General features: G+C 34.5%; 1 protein-coding gene across 1 annotated transcript in view; it reads left to right on the top strand.

The window, feature by feature from the left end:
- LOC149802584 (DNA-dependent protein kinase catalytic subunit-like) overlaps positions 1-26,327 on the top strand; it is a 407,613-nt gene that overhangs the window by 275,139 nt on the left and 106,147 nt on the right. The window contains exons 60-65 of the mRNA XM_089951857.1: positions 5,736-5,946; positions 9,348-9,519; positions 16,732-16,965; positions 17,425-17,537; positions 23,142-23,273; positions 25,226-25,405. Coding sequence (XP_089807983.1) covers positions 5,736-5,946; positions 9,348-9,519; positions 16,732-16,965; positions 17,425-17,537; positions 23,142-23,273; positions 25,226-25,405 — 1,042 coding nt within the window. The remainder of the gene's footprint in view (positions 1-5,735; positions 5,947-9,347; positions 9,520-16,731; positions 16,966-17,424; positions 17,538-23,141; positions 23,274-25,225; positions 25,406-26,327) is intronic.

The raw sequence follows: 26,327 nt of genomic DNA, 5'->3' as shown, positions 1-26,327 counted from the left end.
AAATTGTCCAGGAGTCAGGATAAAGGTCACATGTGAGGTAAGACAGAACTATTCATTATGATAAAATATTAAGCTGTTGATTTAAATCAAGATGTTTTTGCCACATTATGTGCAGTAGAAATAGTCCAGGAGTCAGGATAAAGGTCACATGTGAGGTAAGACAGAACTATTCTAAAAGCATGACTGTAAGTCTTCAGACACAACGTTTTGTTTTCATGTCCCAAGATTTATATGCATTTTAAAATTATAGCATTTATGGTGTCCGAACACTTATAGATGTAAAAAAAAAAAAGTCTTGTCAGCCCTTGTTCATTTACTACGTCAATAAACTGTTCTAAACTACACATTTTTTTTATTTCATTATTTTGCATGTGCATATTTACAGATTTTTCCAACATAAAATAAAGGTAAATAAAAACTTCAATAATTCATGCGGTGCTTAGAGTTTACTGGGTGACCAGTACTATATTTAGTGTACAGAACAGTACTTACACATTGTAAAGTGTATATCCTTGCTTATTTCCAAACATACTATATGCAGATTTTGCTTTATTCATTGTTTTTTTTTATACCAAATCTCATTCTTCCAAATCTCATTTAAAATTGTTATTCATTTATTTTGACCCATGTGCCCAAGAGTTACCATTTTTTTCAGAGATGTAAGCGATCCAGCAAAGTGATTTAAATTATATGAAGTGACACACATGTTTAATTATTCAAGTCACATAACCAGCATACAGTATGGGGCCGTCCATTTAGTATGTACGCATGGAGAGGGGATAACTCAAATGCATTCACTTGTGTGGGGGGGGAGTCTACTGATAATGTACGTATGCATAGGAAACTGGGGGGGGGTGAAACCTCAATAATGATTTGTCTAATACGTAACCTGTTCGACTGGGTTCAGTCAGTGTTTGAATTTTAGCAGCCACTAGACAAACTGTTTAAAGTTGCACAGCTTATTTCTTTGATGCAGCCAGATATTCAACGTCGGTGGACTTCTGTTTTATTAGAAATGTTAATATTATTAATCCTTTATGGTTTCTGCATGGATTAAATGTAGGCCATTCTATTTGGGGGGGGGGGGTAAGGCATATGTATGCAGGTGGGGGTGGGTGTAAAATAGTATGCATGTGTACAGGTATGGAGGGGTCAAGCTTTGCCAGATTTTTGCGTGTGTACTAAATGGATGACCCCTATATTCACATAACTGATCATCATTAATACATTTTAATTTTTTGTTTTGGCTTACCGTAACACAAATTCATAACTATCAACACAGTATTCATTCCACATTTGATTTTGGGCAACTGTTTGGTTCGTTGTTTCTTTTTTTTTTTTTTTTTGCAGATACCGTATATACTCGCGTATAAGCCAAAAAATTTAGGAAAAAAATAAAGCCTGGAAGAATGGGGGTTGGCTTATCTGCAGGTTAAGGTCCAAGTCTGAAATTTTTAACGCTTTTTTCCCTCGATTTTTAGTATTTATTGTTTCTGTCGATCGCCAAAGATGAGATCACATGCCTAATGATGCCACATGGCTCATAAGATTTGTGCTGTCGTGAAGTGAAACAAATATTTTATTTCTAACTTAAGTGGTAGGATAATGAATGAAAAACATGTTTTAACGTATTGACGTCTATTTGACAGATGTCCATCCACCAGAAAATGCAACCATACATGTTATTTGAGCCACGGTGGTGCGTGTATTTTCCAAAAGAACCGCCATATTAGTAATCTCCAGTCAAGTATTTAACCCTCAGCTAATCAGTAATCATTGAACTCTACGGTATCGTACAAATGCACGCTAGTTTATTTCACTGTAAATATGAAAAGAATCTACGTAAATAAATAAAAGAATTACAATACTGAAGGTATATACAACAAACATTTTGATCGAGAGTAGAAATACATGTACGACAGTCTTAAAGGAACAATATCGAGAGGCTCCATAGGGGTTTGTTGCGCGCACGCTTAGGAAGGGTAAATAACGGGGCAATATATGAGTCAGCGTGAATAATTGTAAAACAATATCATTTGTGGAATTTCTTTGACAGGTGTTTTAGAAGTAATCGGCAGCCACAGTTTATATACTACTGTTGTTTTGTTATTAGTAAAGCAAAGTGGTTTGTTAGCGGTTGAGTGTTGTACAATAGCTACCATATGCTTAATCTGTGGTAAATGCCTCGGGGATAATATGCAGAGATCTCGCTAGGATTTTAAAATTAGGAGTCCATGACTCCCATTTTGGTAAAAATAGGAATCCCACCATCAAAAGTTGCAGTCCCTTCTTTCCTACAGAATCAACATATACGTACGTGCATCTATTTTTAGAAGGAGAGGTTTTCGTAATGTAATCACTCACTATAATATAGCTTCATTACAAATGGTCCATTGACATGATCGCAATGTTTTTGGTTTGTTTATTTGTCTACGTCCTTATAGTAATTTTAGGCAATTATTAAATAGTATCTTATTTGTTGTTTTTTTCCCCCGTATTTTCGCAAATACGTGTCAGGTCGGAAAACAGATTAGACCTTAAAGCGCATCTCGCGAATTCCACAACATAGCATTGTCCCATACGTTTTCTGACCTACATAATTTTTAATTTAAAGTTAAATCTTTAATAAAATAATACCTTGGCTTTGCTTTGAATGATCTGTTTATTTTTCTGAAAATAGTTGCCCGATGGTTTAGAAAACAGACAATCTAATAAACTGGTACATCCCAGACTTAGTGAAGTCTGCCATTATTTCCCGTTAGGCCTAATGGTTCACTTAGAGTTTCAAACTAATTTTATGACGAAATAGTGTACATGAGGCAGTTAATAATCACCGATTCTGATCTTAAAACACAAGTTTGTATGTTTTATCTTTAAAGGATATCATGCAGGAAATTGATAGTTGCTACTTTGCTCGGAAAAGGTTTAATGGTCAATCAGCTATCAAAACATATGCTTGTGAATGGGCAAGAATTTGTTTGTCAACGTAATTGATATCAAAACTAGGCCTAGCTACTGATGTATTGATGAATACATTTTGCTACAACACTAGAACTAACCCAGCTAAGGCGAGCTGCATTTAAAAAAAAAAGTATGGTCAGTCAGTGTACCTCTTAAATAGCTCTTGTTCGCCCATCAGTGATACTGAATTTTGTCAATCCAAGTCATGACTTATTCCAAACACTAAGCTAGGCATCACACACTTTCTTAGAATTGGCTACTGTCCTATCCGAACTATCAATGCTATCAGCTTTAGCACTCTTCTGAATCTCGTTACAATCTTCGTAAGTTTGCCGTTTAACCCCAAAATACTTATCCAAATTACGAATGGCATTTTGTCTAAGTCTCAACATGTCTTGATTCTCGTGCACTACTTATTCCGATACATTCGGAAATGAACACAGTAACGAAAGCTAAAGTTGTTTATTTGATGTACTTTTATAAATGACCACATGTACATAATAATGACATCTCTGGGTCTTTCTGACTCTGAATTCAATGACTGTAAATATCAGTACATTTTCGCATCCGGTCGCCAGTCAAACAAAGCCTTTGATCTTGCCGCACAGCTATTGCATCATGTTCTTTTTGATGTACTCTTATAATGGCAACATGTATGTACATCAAGGGGTCTTTCAGTCGCTGAATTCTGTCATTGTAAATATCAGCATAGCTAATTAATCATCACATTTTCCCACAAAGCAGGTGGCTGAAGCAGGACTGGCAAGTCTTTGAAATTTGCCGCACACCTATAACATGCGTACGGAGGACTCCCGCCTCAGGGATTTTCTGCATCCCAGATCAAAAATTGGCGTCCAAATACGCGTAATTAAGCGTTTCCAAGATCTCTGATAGGTTTGTTTTTTTTGCACAGTGCCAATGACTTTACTAATCAGCTGTATTGTTTAATGAGATATGGTTGTGGACATGGTTTCTGCTCAGAGTTATAAACTGTCACAATGCTTGAATAATGTCCACGCTGAAACCAATCATATTTTGATCAATTGAATCACACTATCGGATGACCATGTTGACAATGACGACGTATATGATGAAAGCACGCCCGTACCAGAAGCCGAGTTTCATGAACTGTTTGGCGAGTCTGATACAGAGCCAGATTTTGAAGGATTCTAAAAGTGATAGAACTTTTATATTTCATGATTTTAGAATGAGGATTAATTAAATTTCCATTAAGACTTAACACTTTAGAATTGTTTTTATTTCAGCATATAAATTAGCTTTCTTACTTTCATTTTATTTAATAATGTGATTTGCTGAAATAAACGTATTCAGAACTCACTTTGTGCATCTTGTGATGTACCAGTAGTCTAGAAATTATGGATCGGCTTATACGCGGGTCATGCACTTTATAACAGTTTTACCACTTCAGTTTGCGGGGTCAGCTTATACGCGAATGGGCTTATACGCGAGTATATACAGTATGTCTTTTGTTTTCTAACAAGAGACCAGGTAATTGTTTCAGCCATGAAACTGGCTTGGGAAAGGATGATATTTGTCTGGCAGCAATTCCAGTAACCATTGGTTCTACAACATTAATCCACACAAATTAACTGTTGTACACCGTAAAATGGGTTAAGCAGGATAAGATGCCCTGCATAATAGTAGTACTGAATTATTTGGCCCCCCAAAATTGTATTGGACTGACTAATCTATGGCTATCATTGTCAATTAAGGTATGAACTATTGCTCAGATGAGTATCATGATTACTGTAGCCGAGTAAACAGGTATTTATGTACGATCACTTACATCAAAGTAAACTTTATGCGAGTGTTTAAGGTATTACAGTTATTTTCAAAGTATTAATTCTAAAACTTCATTATTGTATTTAGGAGATATTATTCAAGTTTAGCATAATTGTGCCAATAATTTGAATCCAAGGGATGTACTTCATGTATAGTAAGTCAAAATCTTCAATGCTGTGAGGTAAACATGATGCAAGCGTTGAACCAAAAGATGTTGTTTGTTCTTGTCATACTGGAGTACAATTTTAATGAATTAGGTATTTACGTTTTCAAGTCAAGGTAAAAATATAATTATTGGTACATTGATACAGTATTCTAATGCAATAATGCTTAAACAACAATAATTGTTGACAAAAGGGATTGGTTACTGTTGTAAATGCTTACTGCAAACTGTTAATGCTCAACTCTTGTCATTGATCAAATTTGAATTGGGTAGAAATGATAAGGAAACAGAAAATTTAAATATATTTATAGACTATTCAAACAAATTGTCTCTATTTATAACATTCCCATATAATAATTAATGATGATAGTCCCTTAACAACTGTGGTAATTTTTTTTAATTAAATGTTGTTACAATCAAGAAAATACATTGATCAATTAGAAGAAAAAAATGTTGACAGTGTTCGAAGAATTATATAGTACAGGACAAAATCACTTTAATTTTCTGTCCCAACATTTACAGGTCATAAAAAATTACTTTTGAAAATAATTTGGGGTGTCCCAACACTTACAGTGTCCCCAGAATAAGTCATTGCAGGATACACAAATAGAAATTTGAGAAATGTATATCACTTTTCTGATAGGCAACAGGGTTGGTGGAATCATGATAACACTGTTTACATTTTGTTTCAAAGTGTTTGACAATTATTTTGTGCATGATACTGCTGTTCACAGGAGGGGAGGGGGACAGCTGTGTTCCTCAGAGACTCAGTAATGTTGAGTGTGTAAAGAAAAAGTTTTAAATTCAGACTTCAGGTTCAGAACTTCTGGAGCAGTGAGACACGGTTGCCAATCAGCACTCTAGACCGACTGGTGGCCATGTTGGAGGCCATGTACTCACCAGTAACAGAACAACAATATCTTAGCTATGCGACAAACCTTATCCTTGAAATGACCTCAAAGAGCCCTGACTACCAGAGGGAGATATTTGAGCACCCCTTGTCAGAGTGTAGATTCCAGGTATGAAGCTCATCAATCATTTGAATGTGTTACAAGACTTGATTACATTGGTTATTTTTGAATTTATCTTTTAGAGGATAAAATGTTTCTATAATTCAGCCTTCCGAAATTATTTACAGTGCATTCATTCTTCCACTTTAGCACAGTTTGGAAAAATACAACTGATAATGATATGGAAGGGATACACAGACTTCAAAAACATGTCGCAAGAATTGTTTTAAATTCACCATTTAATCTGCCAACCTAAATACTATTTTCTCAGTTGAAATAGGATGAAAAGAATGAAGTTTGTGCAGATTATTTCATAATATTTTTCATTGTAAGTCAGAATAACAAAACTGAAATTGAAATAATTGCAAATGATCATTGCAGATCACCACTGCCAAAAACAAATATATTTAAAATATCATTACTCAGGTGCTTTTCTTTGGAATGGACTACTCAAAACATTAGATAAGAAATCTGTGTTCACAGCAAAATTGTACCACTGTTAAAGCTGTCTAAATTTTAGGTATCTTCTACTGGGTGCCTGTCAATCCTAAAGATCGGGTGCCCGATCAAAGGGTAATTGTACTAAATGTGTACAAACCTGAAGTTAAGCCCACTTTATTTTTTTAATTCACAGTATCCGATATATGTCACTTTCTAAAGTCATCTCGATATATTACATGCCAGAATATCAGCACATATGAAAAGATACATTTATTTTTGCTAATAACCAGGTTCTGCAGCTAGCCTAAATTCTTGTTACAAAAGGCAAAATCCATGTGGATTAGAACCTGAATATGAATACAAAATATAATGAAAAGTTATTTATGTTCAGCACTCATTTTAAATAGTTTATGTGTGTAACTGATCCTGAATGATCTTGAACTGGAATTCTGCAATGAGCAGTGAGCACGATCATGTGTTCAGAGTACTGTATTACATTACTCTCATATGTTCATTCAAAGTTTGTAAAGCGGTGTCAATTTGCCCTATTTTTTAATCTGACATGTTTTGAAGTTTGAAAAGATCCATCTGCTCTAACATTTTCCTTCATCTGCAACTCACACTGTACAGCACTTTGCTAATCATTTGGCAATATTTGGCAGTATTTTCTTGAAAAGTATAGACTGGTCTGTTAACCAACAGGATTATCAGTATAGACTGGTCTGTTAACCAACAGGATTATCAGTATAATGAATCTGTGAGGCAAAGTTCTGTTAGCAAATAAGGAAAGTACTCTTATGCTATTTTTAAGTAGCAGTCACCTTGTTAAGAATATTCTCAAGTTTATAAAAGTGGAATTAAGACAATGATAATAAAAATGAGATAAACAAGTTTTCATTACTTTATTTTATTTTTTAATGAACCAAGAAAGCATAGTGCATTAAATGCTATATACAGGCGAGTGTAAAATGTAATTTGGTTTTAAATAAAGCATCATGATTACACCAAAATCGTAATGGTTGCCAGGTATGCATCTGCTACAAAGTCCAAGAATTCCTCCACAATAAAGTTCTGAAATCCTCCATCATCATGGTCTAGTCATCATAAATATCATCTGACTCCCTTTCCTTGGCTTATTTAGCTTGAGCTTTGTAAGCAACACTTTGATCAGACAAGTGTGTGGCAAGATCATATAACTGCCATCTGTTATTTGCAACTGAACCACACTTGCAGCACAATCCAAGTGTGGTCACATGGGAAAACAAGCTATGCGATTAAGGTCAGTCATTTAATGGAAGTCAGACCTCTGCTTGACACTGAAAAAGTACACATATTTGAGGCTCAGCCAGAAGGATTGTCAGCTTGAAAACAGAGTGTGTGCTGCCTTACAAGTACTTACAGAAAACTTGTATACAGTAAACAGGTACCCTATGGCTCAATTTATTACCCAGGTAATTATGAACATGCAGTTACTCAGGTACCTGGGTACACATTGACAGTTTTAATTACCATTATCAAGAATGCAGTTTTCATTCAGAACTAATATTATTTGTTGTATCAGATGTTAAATCAAATTTCTTATGATTTATATCATTGTAAATATTGAAAATGTATGCATTCCAGTTATTTTGATCAGTCTTATAATGTTTAAAATGTTCTTTGTATACTTAATGTATACTTAAGCTTTTATGAAGTTATGACCTCTCATTGACTTAGAATTTTCACCTCAGTTTCTGCTTATTACCTTTAAACTTCTGAAAAGCTGGATTGAAAGCGGATTTGGTCTATCAAGACTTTGGTCATATTTGGTTTTAAGCTCACCTGGCCATAAGATCAAGTGACAGTATTGCCCTGCAATCATCATGTGTCGTCTGTCATCCGTTGTTTATCCATGAACAAATGTGGGTTTTTTTGCCTACTGAAAAACCACTGGACAAATTTCAACCAGATTGTGCAGAGAGGATTCTGTCATGAAGTGCTCTAAAGTTTGTATAAATGATGCTGAACTAACATCAAATATGGCTGCCATTACTAAAAATACAAATACCTTTAAATTATATAGTCTTAAAAACTGCTTGACAGAATTTGACCAAATTTGTCAATGCTTGCTGGCATGAAGTGTTTTCAGTTTTATACAAAGGATACTGATGTGTTATCATATTTTGCCACTCTTACTTAGAAATAGATAAAACCTTTAAATGACTCCTCAAAAAGCATTTTTAAAAATTTGGCAAAATTTACTGTAAACATTCAGCTATGAAGGGCTTTCAGGTTTGTAGAAATAAAGTCGATTTGCCATGAAATATGGTAGTCAGTGTTAAAAATAGAAGAAAAAATTATCATTAACCACTCAAAAGAATTTTACAATTATTCAAATGAAAGCATCCTGGTATAAAGGGCTTTCAGTTTGTTTTACAAATGATGACAGTCTGCCATCAATATGGCTGTCATTGCTAAAAGTAGAAAAACCTTGAAATGGCTTTTCAAAAACTGCTCAACTGAATTTGGCCAATTTTTGACAAAGCATCCTGGCAGTAAAATCTTTCTGTATCGGACAGATGATTTTGATATACCATCAAATATTGATGAAGATACAAAAAGAAACATTGAAATAATTGTTTTTCATAACATATGCTGTCAACAGAAAGCATCATCCTGCCATAGGCACTGTGGCCAACTTTTCTTGCATTTGGATGTTAGGCAGATGTCAACTACTTTAGTGATCTCAGCTCGACTTGGGTCTGTTGTTACAGTTTTGTGGGAAGGAGTTATAGTCCCACACCCCTTTAACTTAGACTTTCCCTTTAATAACATTTAATTGGTAGGGGCAGCTGTTGCTTACAGACATATCGTTACTAACACAGCTTTAAGAAATGTATTGCACAGTTAAAGTTAAAAATGTTAGAGCAATTGTTTCTGTAACTAATGCAAGATGGTAACTTGATGACTTTTCATCTATGTTTTATCAGGACTATGCTGTGAAATCATCATGGCGACAACGACATGCTGCCATGACACCACTGTTTGCAACCCAGTCCACTCAGTCACAGATGGAGACAGAGGACACACTGGATGGTCAAGTCAGAGCCACACAGGCTGCCCAATTTTCTGCCACAATGGAACCTGGTTTGTCATTGTCAGGTAATGCTGCTTTTTAGGAAAATTTGTTCTATATACTTTACATTGTTGGTTTAAATGCCAAGCTAGAGTTAGACAAATCACTTGTTTAAGGACTGGTTTGTGCATGCATGTTTACCAACCACAGTTTATCTGTACATGAATTTGTATGGGTGTTGTGGTGAGAATACTCATATAGACCTCTCTTGTCCTTGCCTCTGAGTTTGACATTCTGTCCAGGGAGGTCTGACCAGGGTTATTGAGTTTGACATTCAGTCTAGGAAGGCCTGCATAACAATGGTTATTGAGTTTGACATTCAGTCTAGGAAGGCCTGCATAACAGTGGTTATTGAGTCTGATATTCAGTCCAGGGAGGTCTGCATAACAATGGTTATTGAGTTTGACATTCAGTCTAGGAGCACCTGCATAACAATGGTTATTGAGTTTGACATTCAGTCTAGGAAGGCCTGCATAACAATGGTTATTGAGTTTGACATTGTCTAGGAGCGCCTGCATAACAATGGTTATTGAGTTTGACATTCAGTCTGGGGAGGTCTGCATGACCAGGGTTATTGAGTTTGACATTCAGTCTAGGAGGGCCTACATAACAGTGGTTATTGAGTTTGACATTCAGTCTGGGGAGGTCTGCATGACCAGGGTTATTGAGTTTGACATTCAGTCTAGGAAGGCCTGCATAACAATGGTTATTGAGTTTGACATTGTCTAGGAGCGCCTGCATAACAGTGGTTATTGAGTTTGACATTGTCTAGGAGCGCCTGCATAACAATGGTTATTGAGTTTGACATTCAGTCTGGGGAGGTCTGCATGACCAGGGTTATTGAGTTTGACATTCAGTCTAGGAGGGCCTGCATAACAGTGGTTATTGAGTTTGACATTTAGTCAGGGAATGCTTGCATGAACATGGTTATTGAGTTCGACATTCAATCTAGGGAGGTCTGCATGACCATCATTGATAACTATACAGTAACATACTTTGAATATTTGGGTGTGTTGCTAATTTTCATGGATTTTGTAGTTGATAGAAAGCAATTTTAAAAAAAAAATAAAATGCTCTTTCTGTATTTTGCATTTTTCAAATTTTAAAGTTTAGTTGCCACTATATACCATATTTCATGTTATTTTTCATGCACGAAAAAATAATTATTAATTTCAGTGTATGAAAAATTACATGTAAAATAAATAATTTTCATTTGGTGGTACTGACCATGTACGAAAAAAAAAGGGATAGTACTTGAACAAGTTCTATGGAACACACTACAAAACAACGAACGGTACAAACATACAAAGTAAACATATATTTTCTGTCTCATTCTGCTCTCAACTCAAGAATCAAATTACAATAAAAATAAAAGTACTCAAAGATTTTTGTTGTTATTAGTGAACGAGAGAATGAGAGAGAGGATTATATATAACATGTAGCTGTTATGTTGTGTAATGTTGGCAGAATGATTAAGATGGTTTGAACATGTATTAGTTATGGGTATTATTTTTATCAAATTGCAATAAAAAATAAAGAACTTGAAATCACGTTTTAGTTAATGCGCATGAGCGCACGCGCATATGTGTATGTGTGTGAGAGAGAGAGAGAGGAAACCAAATTTTGTCAGTGTACAAGACCATATTTATTCAGGGTGGTTTTTATTTGTAGCATTTGCAAAGACAATAAAAAGACTGTTACCTGGCTATTGTGATAATCCTCATGTATTACGACCCTACTATATTCCATTATCAATAAACACTACTAAATCAACAATTCATTCTTGTTTTAATTACGATGTACATTGTCACAACAACCACATGGCTATACAGTGTTATTTACATGGTAATTAAACATGCTTAGCAGTTTAGTTATTCCAGTTGAAACCAGACTGAGTGCAAGAATCGACAGAAGAGGTCAAATCATCGAGGCTGCCAGTAGGGAAATGAGGTTCTCTTTAGGGAAATAAAAATCCGTCAGTGTGCTATTGAAGCCGTTGTCCATACAGACGATGTTATAAGGACAAGTGATCATATGCATTACTTGTTATTCAAACTCGTCAATAAAGATAATAGTGGGGCATATCATAGAATAGATTTGTAATAAAATGTTAATTATATCCAAGTCAAAACAGAATAAGTACCTAAAAGATAGTATATATAATAATAATAATAATAATAATGACCTTATTTAAAGAGGGTAACACAATTAGCTAAAAACTAATCTACCTTGAGGCCCTCATACAAAGGAATTCATTTATTTAAGCTGCATCTCTGAAGCCACTGGATATATTGGGTTTGGAAGAAGGAAATAGAGTGGGCATTTCTAATCTCAGCTGGAATACTATTCCAGAGCAGAGTTCCAGAGTATTGGAAACTTTTTTTAAATAACTCCTTATTTGGTTTGGGAATTTTATACTGTTTGGTTGACATGGATCGCAGGTGGGGAGTATTACCAGGTAGCCAATACTGGAATAGTGATTGTAAATATTCAGGAGCACTATTCTGAGATATCCTGTACATTAATTTGGCTTTTCTCAAACAGATTCGGTCTTTAATAGGTAATATTTTTAACCTACCAGCTAAACTTTCCTTGCTTTCTTTCTGGATTGATATTAGCCCAAATGCTCTTTTTTGAAGATGTGCCAGCTTTGCTATGTTTTTATCATTTGAATTACCCCATACTGTACTACAGTAGTCCAAATAGGGTTGTATGTAACTGTTATAAAATAGTTTCCTGTGCCTTTCAGGGAGAAAATGTCTTATCCTACTGAGAAGCCATAAACTTGAATTGACTTTTTTACTGGTATGTTTGATATGTTCAGTCCATGATAGGTTATTATCTACCAGAACACCAAGTAGCCTATCATGACAGACTATTTGCAGATTTGTATCCTTCCATGTCAGACATAGTTCATCACTATCAAGATTTGTCCTTCTTTGCCGTGTTGAGATAAGTAATATTTTAGTTTTACCAGTATTTACCACCATGCCATTACATGTGCACCAGTTTTCCAGTTTGTTTAGTGCATTCTGTAAAGAAATTTCGAGCTCATGCTTTGTGTTTTGGATGTCTGACAATGTTGTGTCATCTGCATAGAGATCTGTAGATGTTATTGAGTCTCTTAGTAAAAGTGGTAGGTCATTAATAAATAAAATGAATAGTAGTGGACCTAGAATTGAGCCTTGTGGTACTCCATATCTAATTGTTTCAGGTTCAGACAGAACATTATTTATGTAAACATGTTGTGTTCTCTCATTTAAGTACGAAGTAAACCATCTAATTGTTCTTTCATCACACTGGTAGATTTTCAGTTTCTTCAAAAGGATTTCATGATCCACCATGTCAAAAGCTTTCCTGAAATCTACAAATACAGTTCCTATTATTCTACCTTGGTCAAGTGCTTGAAGCCATTTATCAGTTAGGGAGATCAAGGCAGTCTCACAGGAATGGTTCTGTCTAAAGCCTGATTGATTAGGGTGTAACAGCAAGTGTTTGGTTAAATATGACATGAATGAGTCATGGACATGTTTTTCAATCAATTTTGACAAGTTTGGTAGTATTGAAATTGGTCGGTAGTTATCAGCATCATCCTTAGAACCAGATTTGTGAATAGGAGTTACTTTTGCAGTTTTCCATATTTTGGGGACAGATGAGGTTGCAATACTTAAATTAATTATGAATGTTATGCTATCTACAATAGCAAAGGCAGAAGATTTAATGAGTCGTGGACCAATCTGATCAAGTCCTGTAGCTTTCTTGGTATCAAGTTCACTGAGACATTTTTTAACAAAGTTTTTTGACACTGGTGGGATAGAGAAACATACCTCCTTTGAGATTTTACTGCTGCAGAACTTTTTCAGTTCATTAAAGTTGTTTTCTATCACTGGCTCTTTTAACTTTGTGGTAATGTTGATGAAAAAATCATTGAAAACATTTGCAATGTCAGTTTCATCAGTGACTATGGTGTCATTGACCAGAAGTGAGTGAATTTTATTTGTCTGTTTTTTGTGCGTTCCTCCAGTGAGTTCATTGAAGACTTTCCAAATGGAGTTTGTGTTGCTCTTTTTGTTTTCAAGCAATGATTGATAATAAGTTTTTTTAGCTTTTTTGATCATACTTGTTATTTTATTTCTCCATACTTTATATTGTGCATGGTTTTCCATAGCCTTGAATTTGTCTTGTGTTTTCATAGCATCTAGGATTTTAGTAGTAAGCCAATTAGGTTGAATATCAGTCTTTACTCGATGTACTTTCAGTGGTGCATGCTTAGATACTACATCCATAAATAAGTCAGTCCACACCCTCATGGCTTCATCTATGTCATCCAAATTTTGGATCATACTCCATGGAACTTTATATAGGTCATTGAGAAATTGTTCTTCATTAAAAGTTTTGAACGATCTGTAAGTGATCGTTTTATGTGTATTTTTCTTATTTTTCTTGCATTTAACCTTTCTTGTCAAAAAAGTAGGATAGTGGTCACTAAGACCAACATTCGGTACATTAACACAAGCCACATTGTCTGGTAGGTTAGTATAAATGTGATCAGTAAGAGTGCTTGATTTTTCTGTTACCCTTGTAGGCTCATTTACCAGCTGGTCTAGGCCTAATGATTCAATAAATTCCATCCAGTTGTTCCTTATTTGAGTATTGAGAAGGTCCTTATTTATATCTCCAAGTATATATGTTTCTTTCTCCTGTGCTAGAAAATTTTCTATTTGTTTCAAAAAGTTGTCATTCCAAAATGCTTTGGAGGAAGGTGGTCTATAAATGAAACCAGCTAGGAAAGATTTTGCATTATTTTGAAAAATTTCCACCCAGATACTCTCAATTTCATGTGACTCCAAGTCAAGTCGCCTTTTTACATTTACATCTTCCCTAATGTATACAACAAGACCCCCCCCCTGCTGTCTCTCTGTCCCTACGAAATGGTTTATTGTAGCCTTGACAGTGAAATAGATCATCATTGTGGTTAGCATTTAATTTGGTTTCAGTGAGTCCTAAAACATGTATATTATTTTCCATGGAAGACAACATTAACTTAATCTGGTCTATCTTTCCCACTATACGTTGTACATTTAAGTGACCTATGTTAAAACCTTTTGTATTTAGTTTCATATCAATTACATGTATGTCATCATGCAATGGGGTACTCACTGAGATTGTCTCCATACTACTTTTATCATTCTGACATCCTATTTCTATATTTAAATGTTCATATATATTAGCATCTTCAAAGTCACATACAAACCCTGAAAATCCATTTACATTTGCATCTACAATAGTGTCCATTGAATAGTTAGAGTCAAGAGTCCCACTGGGTACATTTAGTTTTTTTGTAAATGAAGCGTTGGCATTCTCCTCTTTGCCAGCTTCCTAATATGTATAAATTGATGGACAAAGTCTTTGTTTGTGTCCATATTTATGGCACCTAAAACACTCGATCTGTTTGCCATGATGGCATACCTGTGTCATGTGCCCAGTTTCTCCACAGTTGAGACAACACTCTTCATTAAAGTGCTTGAAAATAGGGGCATACATGTTAATATTTCTCAGTAGCTGAGAGGTTCCTTTTCTGCTTAGATGAATTTTGTCTCTGTGGTAGAGACTAAGGTTGACATCCTGATTCTGAATGAAGAAAGATTTGTATTGTGGAATGTACTGTAGGTTGAAATCTTCACATATATTACAAATCGATTTAACGGAGTCCATGACGTTCATATTTACAATAGAAAATGACTAGGTTTTTATATTTTATATTTGTATGAATATAATGAGACAATAAGACTAGTTGTCCAATGGTCTGTCGTCTTCACTTTAGCATGTACTGATATGTAATTTTTGTTGGATAAGAAAACATCAAAGGTCTTCCAAACTCATTTTAAAATGCATGTGGTGTTTGTTTTGTTACGGTGATGGACTTAATAAGGAGAGCTAATTAACGATAATATTTAAAGGTATGGTCTGTGATGTCCTTGGTCCATTTTTAATAAACACCAGTAGATATTGTAATGACAATAATAGAGCTTATGCACATGGGCGCCCACAGGAATTTTTGCGGGGGGCAGGGTGTCTGTCAGTCACGGCCAGGAGAGCTAGTTTAGTAAGCAATCTGAAACTAAAGCTAATATTTACTACGTGTTTGGAACAGAATCTTGACATATTTTCAGCTTCATTTGCTTGATTAAACTTGTAGGTATATATATATATATATATATATATATATATATATATATATATATATTTGTAGTATGTCTTGGGGGGGTCACATGACCCCTTTGACTTATGCTGCATGCACCCATGCTTATGTATCAATCATATTTTCTCACCAACAATTAATTATTAACTTTTGTAAAAACAAAATGGCAGCATGCTATTTTCAATCTTTTTTGCAAGCGTAATTACAAAGTGATATGTACGAAAAATTATGATACATTTAAATAATTATTTTGATATCTGGATTGTGTACAAAAAATTAAAGGGTATGAAAATATATATGAAATACGGTAGACACTGTTGTGCTGGGTGCTATAAAATGCTACTGTGAACATACATACAGCTGTGGTAACAATAGCACCTGTTTACTAGTCCAAGAATGTCTGTATTAATGAAAGTGTCATTTGTTGCTGAATCACAAATTTGAAATCCATGAAACTAAATGAATTCACTGTATATACCACAAAGCAAGGAGAATAAATCAAGGATCTGGCTAAAAGATAATGGCTTTGAGAGCACGGATGTTATATCACCCAGCTAGTGTTAGGGAGGTTCCAGGTTTGGTTAATTTTTCATCGTGACATTTAAAACACTCCCTAATTACTTTGCCCAAGATCAGTTAATGAGAGGTTGTTTTTTTTCAATACTAAATGTGTAATAGCATTCACATGTATGCCACAGTACTGCCAAATTGTTGACAATCAATGGCTTTGTTAAACTACTTGATGAGAGTTGATAAGATGTAATTTCTTTACAATCTGATGAATTTTTCAAGTGATGCCACTTTGTAAAATAAGTTTATAAGCTGTGATGCTCTGTAATTGTCATCTCGTAAATACCTTTATTTTTTAATGACAAGGTAGCATAGTTTAAAAAAATATAGTTACAAATTTTGTTCCCATAAGGGCTTTGGAAAATACCTTCATGATGTAGAGCTGCTTTTTCAAACAGAAATGAGGAGAAGTAAATCTATTATTTAAAACTAACCTCCTTTTGATCTTCGCATCTGTTCCATCCAGGATCTGCCAGAGGTCCATTCAACTGGTTAACCCAGAGCAGTCTGGATACGTACAGTGATCAAAGTATTCCAGGTCTGGACACCCAATCCACTCAGAGTTCTCTCCTCTTTACCATTGGGTCTTTGGACATGGCTGCCCGAGTGGCAATACGTCACCCCTTTAGGAAGCCGGGACCCAGGTTTGGAAAACGACGAAATGTATCATCAAAACCAGCATCTGGGGAGAAGAAAGGGGGTAAGATTTAAAACTGATTGATTTTTGTCACAGTTTTTTTTTTTTTTTTTTTTTTTGATGAAAACAAAGGTAAAATTTTTCTTTAGTGTGAAAAGACTTGAAATATTTCTTTCTTGTTGCAAGTTAACATCTCTGTTTTTATTAGTTCTTGTGTCGTAATTTTTTAAGTGGAAGTTGAAATGCATGATATAAACATAATCATTTTACTTGTATTCATATCAGCTATTTTTGTTCATGATTAAACCCAGATTTCTTTGGGACTAAACTTTGATTATACATGCAAACTATTCTGGTACTTTGTATAAAACTTCAGGAGGTTAAAATCACTGACTTTAATGTTATTATTCACTATCAATCACATTAATTCTAAACCACCATTGTTTGCTTATGTATGTATATTTATAATGTGAAAGGTTTTCTATATTCTGTATACTACTGTATTTTCTGTCTTTGTAACAGAATCAGAGCAGGGTAGTGAGATACTTCGATTAAAACGACGGTTCATCAAAGATCAGGAAAATACAGGAATATACTTTGCCAAGCAGCAGATCAGACTCAAACAGATGAGAGAGGTTTGTACAGATTGATATGATGTCTGAGTAATATTATTCTTTAATAGTTGCATAGGTAGCTTAGTGGTCTAAAGTACTAGCCTTCACTGGTCACTGCCATCTCACTTCTGTGTTGGTTGGAGTCTTGGTCTCAGCCATTGTAAATATGTGAGAAAGTTTGCCAGTAGTTTTGCAAGATTCAGTGGTTCTTATCAGAGTTTTCTTAGGTTCTTCCTTCACAAGCTATACTGGCTGCAGCAGAAAGCAAGTCTATCATGTGCTGAAAAATGGCATTACCCCCCCCCCAAAAAAAAAAAACCAACAACTACTTAGGCACCAATCCAAAGTTACCATTTTCCATTTAAACTTGTACCAATTTTCTTTACTATAATTGCTTCCAGACCTGAAATTGTTGGGGGCCAAATCAAAAACAAGAACTATTCCAAAAATTGCACCACCATTGTTTCCTGTTTAAATAATGGATGATCTTTTATTGAGGTATGGCATTGCTAGGTAAAAGTGGTAATAGACTAGCATTGGACATATTACATGATATATCAAGTGGATTCCTTTTTACCAATTATGCTGAGAGAAATTTTTAAATTACATTCAATAACATAATTTTCTGTGAAAAACTTAATTCAAAGAATGTTTATATCATGTTTGTAAGCCACTGTAAAGTTTCTTATCACTGTAGATTATACAGTATGATTGTACCCAGTTATGATCAGTCACCAATGAAACAGGGTCAAAGAAAATTATAATATTTATTTTTAGCTCACCTCTACAAAGTAGAGTAGAGCTATATTATGATATTTTATGGAATTTTGTTTTTATCCTTTAATTTTTCATACACCATCTTTTGCTATAAAAATAATTTAATTGAATGTTTATTTTTTCCGTACATAGCACTTCACATTTCCTGTCAAATTCTTTAAGTTTTTATACTGAGAAGATATAGGTTTGCAGAATGGATAGAAAATATTGCTTTTTCACAGACATGAATAAGAGATCATTTAATATTAATGTTTTTGTTGTTATTGTTGCGTTTTTATTTGTGTCTTATATTTTTCCTTTGTATTTTGATGTGTTGAGATTGAAGAGAAGTTTCCATTTCATATGGCTTCAAAAATATACCGAGATATGATTTAGATATATCTAATGACCAAGGTATTGTTTTGCTAAGCATGTTATAAATGATGATTAACTTTGTATAAGTTCTTAATTGAGACATCGAATAGAGAAACAGAAAATTAAGAAATGAAAGAATCACCATTTATAATCATAAGGATCTTTTATTATTTTTTAACCATGTAGTTTGACACAAAAAATTAATAAGAAAAGTTCACATTTCAAACAGCTTGAAAAATGCTGATGTACAGTTTAAATGTCAGATGATCAATGTATTGTTTTCTGAGTGTATGTTTGATATGATTCTTTATTAAAAAACATTAACTGTATGTTGCCTTAATTAAAAACTTCCCCAAACTATTAACTTCGTGTCAATTTTTTGATGAGGCATCCATTAATGAAACAGGAGATCAAGAAATAAAGAAATAATCACCATTTATTATCATGCAGAAAGTCCTTTGATCATTTCATTTGAAAAGAGTAGTTGTTCTGTTACTTGAGAATCCATTCTCATTCATCAGACTGTCTTTTTTTGTCTTCTTTATCAGTAAGAAAATGTAACAATTGATGGATATAATCTGTTGTTTTCATTACTATAGCTGTTAACTAACTAATAATAAATGTGTATAATCTGTTGTTTTCATTACTATAGCTGTTAACTAACTAATAATTGATGTATATAATCTGTTGTTTTCATTACTATAGCTGCTAACTAACTAATAATTGATGCATATAATCTGTTGTTTTCATTACTATAGCTGTTAACTAACTAATAATTGATGTATATAATCTGTTTTCATTACTATAGCTGTTAACTAATAATTGATGTATATAATCTGTTGTTTTCATTACTATAGCTGTTAACTAACTTATAATTGATGCATATAATCTGTTGTTTTCATTACTGTAGCTGTTAACTAACTAATAATTGATGCATATAATCTGTTGTTTTCATTACTGTAGCTGTTAACTAACCAATCAGTGGCATTTAGAGTACATAATCCTTTAACAAGTGCTCTTTACTGAGTCGGTCACTGTAACAAAGCACCACATATGTATTAAAATGGGTTTGAGAGGCATTTGAGTAAAAATAAAGTAATATCTCGGTACATTATAAAGTTAAGACGACTGACCATTGGGCAGTTAGTTTTATGATTTCATTATAGTATTGCAAATAAAGGCTATAAAATCCTAGTCATTTTTAACCATAAATGTGAATGCTGTTCACTCAGAAAATTCTATTCTTATATAATGAATTTTAAGTGTTTGTACTGTTCTTGTTTGAAGACATATTCATTAGTAAAAAAAATTCAAACCCTTTCTACTTGGAGAGACTCCACCTGAATAGAAAGTGATGTCGGCATGGGGTTGTTACCAGAACACTTCTTATGGTTTCTAGTTGGTCTTAAATAAATATTGTGACAGTCTGGTATCCAATATGGCCACCACATTGATCCTCTTGAACGTCTTCTTATCACCACTCCTAGATGGAAAGTCATAGTGACATTGAGTTTTCACTAAAAGACTCCTTATGATGTCTAGTTGGTCCAGAATGAAAAATGATGCTAGTCTGAAATCCAGTATGGCCACCATCGCAGCCATCTTTAAAGTTGTCTTCATGCAACTTCTCAGAAATGGAACGTCATACTGACATGGTGTTTTCCCCAGAAATAAGATTAAGGTAACAAGGATGAATAATCTGAATTCACAATTCAGTGTGTCAAATATGCTACACAGGCAGTGCTCCAATTGTGATGGATGTAGTACACTTATGTCAGTACATTGTTTGCAGTATGTGCAATGAATTAAATGCTCCTCTGTGCTACCATGTTTGACTGCCATGTAAAACTCCTTCAACCTGTTGTTTTGAAATTTATTTTTGTTGGGATTTGCTTGCTTGCTGCTTTCGTAATTGACACTCTTAAAATATGAATTATGCTTGAACACTATTCTGAAAACTGAAATAATCATGTTTTGCATTTTATATATTGAGTAAAAATCCAACTTCAAAGAAACGTTGCCACTGATCACAAACTTTATTAAAGTTGGCTTCAACATTCTCATTCAGTGCAGAAATTGTTCTTAAACACAGCTCTTTGATCTACTTGTCATCAGACGAATTGGTTTGTTCAACTTTGTGTACTTTTACCTATGCAAATGAGCTAAATGGGCTTTCCCACAGCAGAGTTGGGGCACCACAGTTGACTTTACAATCAATTCTCTCCTGTTCTCTACTGCCCTTTGGGAATCTCCAAATCCTATGCCTGTCCACTCCTTAATGTTGTCTTCCCACCTCTTTTTCTTTCTGCCTCTCCTTCTGCACCCTTGCACTGTGCCTTGCAAGATTGTTTTTGCCAGTCCAGATGATCTTGAGACATGACTGTACCACTTCATTTTGTGCTTTTTTACAGTGGTCAAGAGGTCTTCATATGATCCGATGGCTCATTCGATCTTATTGTGGACTTCCTCGTTGGTTACATGGTCAATGTATGAGATGCCCAAGATCTTGCAGTAGCATCTCGTTTAGAAGTTTCGAAACATTCTTTGTACATCTGATGTGAGTGTCCATGCTTCACAAGCATTCAGAGAGATGGATATGACAATCGATCACATCAGCCTTATTTTGGAACCAAAGCAATGTTGGTATCTTTCCATATTGGTCTCAGCCTTGTTATTGCTGCAGTTGTCTGGGCAATCCTGCAAAGTAGTTCTGGTTTGGAGCCCTCATCTGTGATAATTGATCCTAGGTACTTGAAGCTTGTGACTCTTTCCGGCTTCTATCCACTGACCTTTATTTCTGCACTGATGCTGTTGGTGTTGTTTGTTGTCAGTTTGGTTTTTTCATCACTAATCTCTATACCATATGCTGTGGCAGTTTTGTTGAGGCGCTCAACAAAGTCAGCCAGTTCTTTTTCTTCTCCTGCTAAACCATCAAAATCATCTGTGAAGTGAAGGTTGGTGATTGTTCTTCCTCCGATGCTGACAGTACCCCTGTGGTAATGCAAGGCATCCTTCATGATCCTTACCAGGAAAATATTGAAGAGTGTAGGTGACAGTATATATATCCCTGTCTGACTCCAACTGTTGTTTGAAACAAATCTCCTCTGTTGCCATTGATGAGGACGGCACTGGTGGTTTGTCACAGAGGTGCTCAACAATCTGCACCAGGTTTGAGCAGATGTTGTACTTCCAAATAGTTGCCCATAAGTCCACATGCCATACCCTATGAAAGGGTAGGACATCATCCTAGCTATTCTCAGTTAAGTAATCTCTGAAAGGTGGTTGTTTATTTCTGAACATATTACCTTTTGTTGCTGCCGTATCAGCTATGTAACCCAAGCTGAGCTTTGAGCAGAATTGTTTAATGTTCATACAAACTAGCCTGCAGATTACAGGCATATTTTGCTATGGTCAAGAAATACAGGGCATTTTTATTGCTGAAAAATTTTGGGGTTAAGATTCTTGAAAATCGTGTTTTTTTGAAAGACTTCCATGGGGGGGTAGGGTCCAAAATCATGTTTTTCATGTGACTGTGCGTCACGACAGGTATGCAGTGTTAGTGATGGATAAATCACTGTTTATTTGGACATACATGTATTTCTAATAGAGCAGGATGACATGAGAACAGTTAAATGGAATGAAATTAGAGTTGGTATGATTATTAATTATTATGAAAGAGATGGCTGGATTAGATATTTAAGCTTGTTCAATAAATTATAATTTTATTATTATTATTATTAATATTATTATTATTATTATTAGAGTTTTACACTAATAATAATGGTTCATCATACACACAGAATATCATTAAACCATCACATATAGTTTGTCTCACACTGTGATGAGTGATCTTTATTCAGACATTTTTAGGACATTGTAGACAAGTGAGCATTGCAGTTTAGAGTCAGTTTTATATGTTATGGTGCACATAATGTACACTAAGATGGAGATTAAGATCATTTTTTTTAAGGTCATTCTTCTTTTAAATAAAAAAAACAGGCTTAGAAAAATGTGATCTTTTTAAGAACATTTTTGATTTCCCAACTACCTGTGCATTTGGTTTGGCCCCACAGTATATGAAGCATTTTCACTAATTCAGAACTGCATAAACATTGGATGTAGTTATGGCCTTATAAGTTGAGTCTGGCAGCAAAGGTACCCACATCGGCCATGGGTTTATGTAGTTTGTTTGGAGAAATCAATAGAAATGACAACATAGACCCTGATCTGCCATCACATAATGTGCCATCAGTATTTGCATTTGAACTCAAATTGTTTGCAAGTATATGTAGGTTTTCAGCAAAAGAAATCACAGTGGACAGAGTTGCTATCTTATTAAGATGGGATCTTTATTAGAAGTTGATGGTAGTTGTCTGAACAAACATTGTCACACTCACTTTTCTTTCAGATTACACATACATAGTTGTTGCTAAAAAACGTACAAAAATATAAATATTTGAAGCAAGTTTGATTCTATATGTCTTTGTTTTTCAGGAGATCCAGCGTGAGCAGAAGTTACAGAGAGAACATCAAGTGACAATGTACAGGAAATATAGAACTGGCGATCTCCCAGATATCCAGATTAAATATTCATACATCATAGCTCCTCTACAAGCTCTGGCCCATGTGAGCACCATAGAGCTTAATAACATTGCCGTACATATCTGAGTGGTCTTACATATAAACACACAACAAGCAGATATATGCAAAGCCAGTTGCATGAATGCTTAAACTGCAATCTCAGGGGTCTTGTATACCATATTCTGCATAATGGGCAAACCAGTCCAGTCCTCTCAAACACATCTCCTTGTTTCCCCCCAAAATGTTCTACTTCATTGTATTAAATAGGTATTCGATCCAGAAAATTAGATTTTGACAAGAGAGCCAATCTCTAAATTTAAGTACTCCAGATTGTGTTATATACAAAGATACACACAAATAGATGACTTATAACAAAACATGACCCCATAGGGTGTGCCATGCTACTTGGTCTGTGTAACTCATTGCACACATTGATTTTTGTGGGAAAATTGTAGCAATACATCCACTGCTCATTTTCCATATCCTGGATTATGTTTACATTTTTCTGTCAAGTAAAAAGACATTACTAAGTACAATTAAGAAATTCCCACCCATACAAACTGAAATAATGTACTACAATGCTTAGATTTTGCCAGTCTTTTACAATATGCAAATAACCACTCCGGTGGCCTAGTACTATTACACTGTAAATATGTACTGTTGCACTGTAAATTTGTACTGTTACACTGTACATATGTACTATTACACTGTAAATGTGTACTATTACACTGTAAATATGTACTGTTACACAGTAAATGTGTACTGTTACACAGTAAATATGTACTATTACACTGTAAATATGTACTATTACACTGTAAATATGTACTATTGCACTGTAAATATGTACTATTGCACTGTAAATGTGTACTATTACACTGTAAATGTGTACTATTACACTGTAAATATGTGCTGTTACACTGTAAATATGTACTATTACACTGTAAATGTGTACTATTACACTGTAAATATGTACTATTACACTGTAAATACATACTATTACCCTGTAAATGTGTACTATTACACTGTAAATATGTTCTGTTGCACTGTAAATATGTACTATTACACTGTAAATATGTGCTGTTACACTGTAAATATGTACTGTCTGTGTACCTGTCTGTTGAATGATGAAAGACTCTTGTTATTTAAGTAAAACAGCTTATATTGAGCTTGTGTTTTATTTGTTTTACTCAGACCACCAATGTTAAATAAAATTTCTTTGATCTTGTACCTTGTACACATTTTGTTAGTAAGATTCATGCATGTAAACTGTTAGAAAGTACCAGAGAGCTGCAAGGGAAACTAGATACATCTGTATTCTAATTGAGTTACCCTCTTTACATAAAGAATTTTTATTATTGTTATCTTTATTATTATTATTATTATTATTATTATTATTATTATTATTATTATTATTTGAGGAAGTCTTCAATTTGATGCATCTTCATCGTGTATCTCTTTGGCAGAATTCAGTATGCAGTCAATAACATTAAAAAGATCCAGCATTAAAAAATGTAAGGGCAGTTCCAGTAAAATATACTTGAGTCCCAGGGAAGGTTGTTCCAGTAAAATATACTTGAGTCCCAGGGAAGGCTGTTCCAGTAAAATATGCTTGAGTCCCAGGGAAGGCTGTTCCAGTAAAATATACTTGAGTCCCAGGGAAGGCTGTTCCAGTAAAATATACTTGAGTCCCAGGGAAGGCACTTTTAATGTGGAGTAGTTACCCATAGATGCAATTTAGAACTTTATATCATTTTCATATGAACTCCCTGAGTTATCAGAGTGTCCTGGCATATATATTTTAAAAAGTGTCTTAACTTGTTACCATGTATGTTGAAATGGAACAGCCCTAAGTGAAATTCTTAGAATCATAAAGGGAATTAAACTGTATTTCAAGTCATTTCTTTTAAAACAGAAATACAATATGTGCTTCAACAGAAGAATGATAGTTTATCAAGGCATCATAATCATTTTAAATGTGACTCATTTTCTGGTTTTAGAGGGACAACACTATTGCAAAGCTGCTGTTTGGTTCCATCTTCAAATCCATCTTCCAGAAGATGGATGAAGTGAAGACTGATAGAGAGATTCAGGACACTGTAAATCTGATCAACACCAGCATTGACACAATCCTGTCCGGATCTAACCAATATTTCCCACCATTTATTGGATGCGTCCTGGTATGTATCTTTGATGTTGTGTCGGAATGTGTTGTGGTATGTATCATGGCACAGTTGCCTATTTCAGTCTAGTTTTTATGTTGTGTTACGTTGTATTTTGGTATGTATCATGGCAGAGGTGTCAGACCTGCCAACCCTTATGATTTTGCCAATAGTCTTACAAAAATGACCCTTAAAATGCAGACTTACAGAATAAAAGCAAAAACTGCAGGAAAAATATCGTTGCAGAAAAATCCGGATAATTGGTTCATCCGTGTTTGTTTGGCTCTGGGTTTCATATTAGAACTAGTGAAATTAGGGAACCAGACCTAAGATGCTTTAAACTGCACATATTTTGTCATGCAAAGCATCTGCATGATCAAACTGTTGATTATAGAATTTATAAGAAATGGTGTCTAGTAAACAATGCATTTTGAAGACGAAAGCGAAAATAAGCCTCTTAAAAAGTGTTAGTAATCATCAGAGAAGAATAAAAAGGAATATTCAGATCTTGTGAATAAAAACAGGAAGGGACACAGTTATTTTTTTTGGATATCACATGCCGGATTGAGTATGTTTTTGGCAGGAGATATGATTGCCATCATCACGTGAAATGGAAAAAATTCCAAGAATTACATCACGTTGAGAGATAGCAACAAGCCATTGAGCTGCATAGGGTTTGGAACTGAAGTTAGTGTAACTGTACTAGTGGTAAATAAGGTATGTGTGTACTTTTCCAACTTTTCAGTTGACCATAATGTTTACTGTTGCTGCACGTTTCGATTACCAAACTTTTAAATACATTTTCTAGCTTTACAATCCTACAGTTGCAGTTTATGATATTTTTTTACACCTTACTGGAAACTGGTCAAACTTATGGGAAAGAATAAACTGCCTTACTGAGACGGTCTTGTCAGGGTTGGCAGGTCTGAGGTGTGTATTT

The sequence above is a fragment of the Sinohyriopsis cumingii genome, chromosome 3 (assembly GCF_028554795.1).
Source record: "Sinohyriopsis cumingii isolate HCF-2022 chromosome 3, ASM2855479v2, whole genome shotgun sequence".
NCBI classification, from domain to species: domain Eukaryota; kingdom Metazoa; phylum Mollusca; class Bivalvia; order Unionida; family Unionidae; genus Sinohyriopsis; species Sinohyriopsis cumingii.
This window is presented reverse-complemented; position numbering and strand designations above follow the sequence as displayed.